General features: G+C 33.9%; 2 protein-coding genes across 2 annotated transcripts; one reads left to right on the plus strand and one right to left on the minus strand.

The window, feature by feature from the left end:
- Positions 1–855: 855 nt before the first annotated feature.
- Positions 856–4019, plus strand: LOC121802662 (60S ribosomal protein L38-like). The gene is made up of 4 exons (XM_042202337.1): positions 856–892; positions 2803–2861; positions 3485–3668; positions 3997–4019. Exons 1-4 carry the CDS (start codon positions 856–858, stop codon positions 4017–4019), a joined length of 303 nt encoding a protein of 100 aa, XP_042058271.1.
- A 223-nt stretch (positions 4020–4242) lies between these two features.
- Positions 4243–7558, minus strand: LOC121803360. Its single transcript, XM_042203039.1, has 9 exons — positions 6823–7558; positions 6638–6738; positions 6167–6363; positions 5805–6086; positions 5651–5709; positions 5527–5563; positions 5280–5351; positions 5051–5201; positions 4243–4971 (listed from the first exon to the last, which is right to left on the minus strand). Exons 1-9 carry the CDS (start codon positions 6917–6919, stop codon positions 4432–4434), a joined length of 1536 nt encoding a protein of 511 aa, XP_042058973.1. The 5' UTR covers positions 6920–7558; the 3' UTR covers positions 4243–4431.
- Positions 7559–8061: the final 503 nt, after the last annotated feature.

The following is an 8061-nucleotide window of genomic DNA, read 5'->3' on the forward strand; positions in this document are numbered from 1 at the left end:
TTCAATAACTATGTTAATTTTAACAAAAATACACGTTACATATTTGTATTATGAAAAACATGTGGCTTGTGGGTTTCGTGACCACATCGATCAAGAACCACTAATTTATATATCTACAATTTTCACACCAAAAAAGTATTCTTGATTTAAGTGAGCCAAAGAAAATGAGAGGACAAGGAGTAATCGAATGTTTTCACTTACAAATTTACAAAATCAAATTCTCATTCTATAGGATTGATATTCAATTAATTGGTTATCATTAATTTATTGATAATTAAACCGAATAAGATTAATTATCGGTTAATATAATTGAAAATTCTATGATGATTCAATTCTTGTTAGTGTTTAAGGAAAACTTATGAGCCAAATAAAATGAGATGGCAAGGGCCATGGAGTAATCCAATGCTTTCAATTACAAAATTTGTAATGTCAAATTCTCGTTCAATTAGGATGAGTATTTAATTTGTACTCCTCATAATTACTTACAAGCAACAATTTCGAGGTTTTTGTAACTCAATTATTGTTAATAATTTGTGGTAAAATTTTGATGATATATTGATATGGACAATTGGACATCCTGCAGGCCCCTATTAATTAATGCTTACACCAAACCAAATGAGATTAGTTTAACTTTGTCGTTGTTAAATGCAATAATAATAATAATACTAATAATCAAAATTAGAATACAACCAGTTCCAAATCTGACTACAGATGTGGCATTCGTTTTGTTAAATTAAATGACGGAAAAAAGGTAAGGTTAGTAAATAAAAATTTTGATCTAATTTTTAATCAAATGTTCAATTCCATAAATATAACCACATTTTCAACTAAATCCTTGCACAAATGATCACAACCATGGTGATTTCCCTCTCGATCCGAATGAGCAACAACTGTAATTTTTATGAATTTTAATGGAGTTATTTGTTATATATAGTGTTATTTATTTTTATTTTACAAATTAGATGATAATTAAAACGGAAAAGTAAGTTGTGATATAAGTGGAGCCTTGGATGTATAAGGATGTAAAATGTAAAAACTATGATCGGGTGCAAAATTTAGAAAAATGATGATGTGACATGAAAATTGTAGTGTTATTTATTTTTATTTTACAAATTAGATGATAATTAAAACGGAAAAGTAAGTTGTGATATAAGTGGAGCCTTGGATGTATAAGGATGTAAAACGTAAAAACTATGATCGGGTGCAAAATTTAGAAAAATGATGATGTGACATGAAAATTGTAGTGTTATTTATTTTTATTTTACAAATTAGATGATAATTAAAACGGAAAAGTAAGTTGTGATATAAGTGGAGCCTTGGATGTATAAGGATGTAAAACGTAAAAACTATGATCGGGTGCAAAATTTAGAAAAATGATGATGTGACATGAAAATTGTATGAGCTAAGGTATGAAATGGATTATGAAAGATCTTAAAATTACTAACATATATTAGTGAAATTTTTATTTCTCAATATCAAAAGTGATTTAAGACAAATAATAAAAAAAGCATTTAAACAATTTTAAACAATATCCCTAGCTAGGAAGTCGTTTGATTGGCTTTAATTAGTGGTTGGTTAGATTAGTTTATATGCGCCTTCTTGTTATATAAAGCATTCACCTAATTAATTCTAGCTTTTAATTATATCACTATGGCATTATACAAAATTAGGGCCCAATTAATTTAACGTTTTTTATAATTAGAATATTGATGCTTCCTTGTACACTAAGCTAACTCTAGAAACATGGTTATGCTTATGCTTATATCTACTACTATTATTTTTTTAGTGTATCTTAACTAGGGCCCAATTAATTTAATTTGCATCAATATGCTTCAAAAATATAAAACGTTTAGCATCAATAATGAGAAAATTGATTCAATGATTGATATGATTACAAATTTACAATGTAATAGAGGGGACATGCAATAAGTTGATTAAAAATTTGATTAAGTCAAGTTTTGGATACTCCAGCATCATGGTAGGTGTAATAGAACTGACTTAATGAAAATTAATAAGCTACATATCACCTAATTTGTTGCTTAAGCACATTGTTAATTGGACAGAGACAATTACTATACATTAAGATAGTTTTAATTAATTTATTGGGCATAGGTTAAGGACCGTTCAATATGCTACTCTAGTTGAGAATGTCAACCTCAATCTGTTAAAGAACTTCTAGCTAGCTTTAAATATTAATTAAGGAATAAATTAGTGTCATTTATCACAACTTTTTATTGGACATGTCTAAAAAAGAAATAATCAATGTAACAATAAGTTTATGAATTAATTACACATAATTTATTGCTTGAACACATTGTTAATAGGATATTGGCTCTCAATATGCATTAAGACAGTTTCAATTGATTTATTGGGGTATAGTTTAGTTAAGGACTAGTAGAGTTTATTATGAAAATAGAAAAAAAGTTGTAGTAGTATATTTCTTCGGGTGAAAGTACCCATTACAAATTTTATCATTCCAAAATAATATTTTAACTATTTTTTTCTCTTAATTTTTTAGTTTACCAATTTACGTTAAAATTAATGTCCTCTCTAAACAATAAAAGATGGTGGATTACTGGATTTTGTGGATCCAACATTACTAATTGCTATGGGCCTTTAAAAAAATATTATGGGCTGAGTCCGAGAGTTTAGGCCCATTAGGGCTTTAGATCTGAATTGGCCTACATATAAATACAAGAAGGGAGCCATTTGTTTCGGAGTTTATCGACGGTATTGCACAATTCAATTTGCGAAAATGGTGAGCTGTTTCTGAACTTTTAATCATTTTGAATCGTTAATTAGCAAATTTGTTCATAGATTATGTGTTGCTATTGCTGCTAATCAAGCTAGAGCTGTATCATGTATGTTGATTAATGGTTTAGTTTTTGATTTGTTCCTCTGTTCAAGTTCTTGCGAAAATAAATCCTGATAATTTCCGTTGTGTTTATTGTACGAATTGCATTGGTTGTATGCGTTTTACGCTTGTTTTTATGATTTCCTTGTAATCATCGATCTGATTCTGGTATGTCCTTTTTGACTGAAATTAATCAATTATACACTTGTTAGTATATTTTTTTAAAATATGCTGTGTTATGAAACAAATCAAATTTCATCAATTTCTGTATTTTAGGATTTAATTGCATTCACCATATGTATTTTCCACTCATATTTGTTTCATATTGATCTAAAATAAGATCATTTTCTGTTTCACCAGTTTCTGTTTCATCAATTTCTGTTTTTTGGGCTTTCTAATCCTGGCTACAATAGTTAAGAGTTTTCCTCGGATGCTTTGAAGTTTTATTTCTATTGCATTGTGTCTCAATGCACTTTTAGCAATTATTTCGATAAATTTGTATACCGTAAGCTACAATAGCACTGTGTTATTGCTACTGTTAGGAGTGAAGTGTTATGTTTGATGGCTGATTAGGTTTGTGCAGAGAACTTTTGTTCTAATTCTTGTTGTGTTCTATTATGTAATTTGCAGCCGAAGCAGATTCATGAGATAAAGGACTTCCTTCTGACAGCTAGAAGGCCGGATGCCACGTCTGTGAGGATCAAGAAGAGCAAAGATGTGGTTAAGTTCAAGGTCAGGTGCTCGAAGTACCTGTACACCCTCTGCGTGTTTGATCTTCAGAAGGCTGACAAACTGAAGCAGCCCCTTCCACCTGGTATGTGTTTCAACTTCGTTTAAATGGATAATTTATATTCTTTGTATCTATAGTAGAGAATTCGATTTTCTAGTGGAAGTATGCGACTAACATCGGTACAATATACATTCTATGCTTCTGTAAGAAACTTGATTCATTACCAACGCACATTGGCTGTGTACTGTCTTTTTCATTCATAGGAGCAGTTAGTGAAATAGAAATTTCATGATATATATACACGTGGAAAGTTGGAAGTGCTAAAAACTTAAACTGTTTATGTTGATCATCCTATTTTTTCACTTAATTATTCACATACTAAAAAATGAACTCTTCTTCATTTTGTTTCCAGGTTTGAGTGTTCAAGATCTGTGAGGATGTCACCCGAAAGAATTTTCGTTGTTTCTTTTTCTCTAGAAAATTGGATGAAAGATTTGTTTGAATGGAATTTTGGACCATCTTTTGTAGTAAATCAGATTTTGGAATTTTGGTGATATTTATTCTCTCTTGCCTCTTTTGTTGAAGCCTTGTCTTACTGCATTCAGTATTTCACATAAAGAGTTGATTTTTATTGAAATGTTTCTGTACTGCTGCTATGTTGCTCGGAAAAAATACGTATTATTTTTTTGGCTTAAGCGATTTGTAATACAAAAGAAGGCCAGGGGTTTGCCCCCGTTGGCTCTATATTGTATTGGTATAGTTCTACGCCGTGTATTGTATTGAATCACCTAAACTAAGCTGATTCTCCGTATAATGTGTCTACCTGTCTAAAAACCGATACCGTCTTCTATATTCTGTCTGCTGTCTTAGGTGCTCCAGATTCCAGCACATCAGGTGTGATAAAAACTGAGACTGGTTTCACAGAAGCACTGAAAGAATGTTGTGTCCGTCGATGGTGTGCTCCGACAACCGAAACGAGGACTAACGCAACCATGGTTAACGAGAGGAAGAGCAGCGAAGCCCACACCATTTTAGCATGCCTCTTGAGGGGCCCACACTCTTTTCCGAGTATCTCAGCGAAGGCATCCTCCACCGTTTGGCACTCGACCAGTGCTTCCATGCCGGGGTAGACGTCTAGAAGCTTCTGTATCGAGGAGGTGTAGGCTTCAATGGTGTTGTACTCGGCTGCAGGTACCAGGATCCCTCCGTTGCACGTCTGCCCCTCCGATTCGGGACATACCAGCATCCGCAGCACCCGGGGGATGTCGCCTATTTGGATGGATCCAGAGGGACAGCTCCACGGCTGGTATTCGTGCAGAGGTGGCGGAGAAAAAGGGTTGCAGATCTGCACGATGTTGCCAAACGATGTCGATATGTTGTTGTTCACCTGCATTTTTTCGTTGCTTTCGGTTACCATCTTGTTTGTCGAAAGGCATGTCAATGTCGATAGATTCCTTGTACCATACCTCGTTCACCAAGTCGTAGATTCCTGCGCTCACATCATCCAAGACCGATTTTGCAGAGAGCAGCTCGTCACAGGGTAGGATGGAGCTCAGGCTGTTGTTATATGGATCCTTCTGGAAGCTTTCGAGCGAGGTACACGTGTCTTCGGAGAAGCTGGAAAACAAGACATGTTAGATCAGTATTATGCGTGTTTTTCCTAGTTTAGTATAGTTGAGGAATCTAAGAACATACTTTTCTAGGAAGAAATAGATACCAAAGAACAACCAGCTTAGGACAGTCAATATCCAGCATATTGCAATTATCCTGCAAATGCCAAGTTAATGTATGAGAAAAAACAGTAATACTATTTCATAAAGAAATTGGGTTTTACCCCTAAATTCCAAGCTTCGTCAAATTATGCATTTGCAAAACCGAAATTTGACGAAAGTTTTACAGTTAAATTACCCTAAGGAAAAAGATGAGTGTAAAAAGTAATTACATTTGAACAATCTTCTGAAATTTCAGGATGCCTGATGCTGTGTAACAAAGAAAATTCAATTAGTTGATATTTATTGTGAATGAAATTAACGTAGAACTATACTGTATTAGACTATTAGTGTTACCTAGAAGAGAAATCACAGCTACCAAAGTCAGAGAAATTGTGACAGTAGTTATTATATAACTGCAAATATCAGCAAGAATTAGTCATTCCTCAGCATTGTAGACATAAGATATGGATATGGATATGGATATGGATATGGAGAGAAGAAGACATACACAATCTTGAGGCCGTTTTCGATGAGGCGCCGGTTCTTTGAGGCTTGTCTAGCAATATCATCGGCCTGGACATCAAGCCTCTGGGACGTTGAGGTGAGGAAGCGCGTCGTCTCAGGATCCGCATTGACAGATTCTAAGGTTACGCTCATCTCCCTCATGGCCCCGGTCGTGTTGTATATTGTGTCCGAGGCATCATCCGCTGTGTCGATTATGATGTCTATCACGGTCTTCGCCCTCGAATGGAACTTGGCATTCCCTCCAAGAACTAGTCCAATCCCCAGTCTGAGATATAAAAACATAAAAAAATTTTAAAGGCTGAATCATGATGGACTCGAACCCGAGAATAGCAAGAGTTTACTTACATGGCAAGAAGGGTAAAAACAATTGATAAGAGGATAGGTAGGACATAGCAATTTTTGTGACAAAGTGCTCTCTTTTTCTTGAGTGTTCTCCCTTTGAAACAACAGCTTCTTACAACAAGAAATCCTCCATATGCAACACCACATAGAAGCCATACAACTGCAATGCTGTATCCATATATGCCTGTGAATGCGGTCGACTGCACGCGAAAAAACGAAGGGTCTGTTTGGTAGCATAGAATTAAAGATGTGGATTTGAAATTAGATTGGAGTCTTCAATTCCAAATTCACTATTCTAAAATCTGAATACCATAACTACAGTAAATATTTGAAATTCGGAATAGTTGTAAAATTAGACATCTCTCGAACTCTCACACACAATGCACTTACACAAACAATAAAAAATATATTCAAGTCAATGTCAAATTCTTCGATGTACGAAACAGAAGATTTGGAATTGAATTAGATGCTTACGCTCCAATAGTTTTTGTCCGTTATATCGTAGCCTCCTCTGTATTTCTTGAAACCATCCAAAGGGTCTACTCTCACCGTATCATCCAAGTAACTACTCGAATCTGATCAAATTTAACACTATGTTTAATGATCAAATTTAACTGTAGACTTATAAACATAACATCAAAAAAAAATTGATGAATTACCTGATTGTGAGGTGCTTGACAAGAATAGGAAAGCCATGTTAATGGTGATGATGAATAGGATTTTGGCTGTGGATTTGCCGCCGCCGAAAGAGGCCATTTTCTTGAACCTTAATGAAGTTGGGATTATGAGAAATAATTAGTACCTAATCTAAAACTTGTGATTAGATCACTTCCTCCACCAATTAGTTAGCACAATCTATAACAAGCTATAAGGGATTGTGATATTTATCTAATCATCTAGAGGAGTAGCTAAGGGAAAAAAGGGAGTGGGGGAAATATATGTGGTTTTGAAGTGTGAAAGAAATGGTGGGAAAAGAATGCAATTTGGCAAAAAAGATTCAATCTTTATCTTAGTGGGAGAGAGAGGCTCATAGCTTTTCAAAAATAGGTGGGCAAGTAAAGTATATTTATTTTGGTCATGCATCCACCTACATAAAGCACAGAAACAAGAAGAAGATTCAAGGAAAAACAACTTCAAGAAAAGCTAAAAATCCCAACTTTATGCTTCTAGTTCTTGATGCTTAGACGTCGGGTTTAGGTCGATCTTAAACGTCGCCGTTTACACAGGTTCATGCACAAGAAAATACTTTGTGTGTAAAGCAAAACCCTTTTCCTTCTTTTTCTCTTTTAGATGTTGTGATGCATCAAGGTTTGGATTGCCTTGGAGTAATTAACAAAAATATGTGAAAAAATGTAAATGGTATAATTTGTAGTGTTTTTTGAGAAATGAATTGAATCAATTTTGGTTCTCTAAGTCTTGCACTATGTATATATGTGTGTGTGTGTGTGTGTGTGTGTGTGTGGAAATCAAAGCTGGGGTGATGGGATGCTACTTTCTATCTAGAGGGTTTAGTTTTTTCAAATATTGATTCAAGTCAAACGACCAATGCCATGCGAATTGGACTTTTTTTCCACAAACAAATGCTGGGTGTTAAATGATTTCAGACAAAAAATTTGAGAAAAATCAACGAAAATTATTTTACGAGAAAAATAAGAAAGTTAAATTGCATCTTTTTAGATTTTTAAAATAGGAATCATTTAAAAATTGTGTATTTACATATAAATAACTTTATAATTTAGGTAGATATTTGGCGGCTAAATTAAATTTTTCGTGCTAGGAAAAGATGTGGAGAGTTGAACCCTATTTAATTAATAGGCATGAAATTAAAAGGTGGGAAATTTTAGTTTGACTTGTCTTAATTGTGCTATGTATTAATAGGGGTGTCATATTAATTGTTA

The sequence above is a fragment of the Salvia splendens genome, chromosome 5 (assembly GCF_004379255.2).
Source record: "Salvia splendens isolate huo1 chromosome 5, SspV2, whole genome shotgun sequence".
Taxonomy (NCBI): domain Eukaryota; kingdom Viridiplantae; phylum Streptophyta; class Magnoliopsida; order Lamiales; family Lamiaceae; genus Salvia; species Salvia splendens.

Coding starts and splice junctions, on each gene's coding strand:
- LOC121802662 (XM_042202337.1), top strand. CDS start 856: ATGGTGATTTCCCTCTCGATCCGAATGAGCAACAACT. Junction 2,862..3,484: donor TCAAGCTAGAGCTGTATCAT/GTATGTTGATTA, acceptor TGTAATTTGCAG/CCGAAGCAGATTCATGAGAT. Junction 3,669..3,996: donor GAAGCAGCCCCTTCCACCTG/GTATGTGTTTCA, acceptor TTTTGTTTCCAG/GTTTGAGTGTTCAAGATCTG.
- LOC121803360 (XM_042203039.1), bottom strand. CDS start 6,919: ATGGCCTCTTTCGGCGGCGGCAAATCCACAGCCAAAATCCTATTCATC. Junction 6,739..6,822: donor GTCAAGCACCTCACAATCAG/GTAATTCATCAA, acceptor AAATTTGATCAG/ATTCGAGTAGTTACTTGGAT. Junction 5,710..5,804: donor GAAAACGGCCTCAAGATTGT/GTATGTCTTCTT, acceptor TGATATTTGCAG/TTATATAATAACTACTGTCA.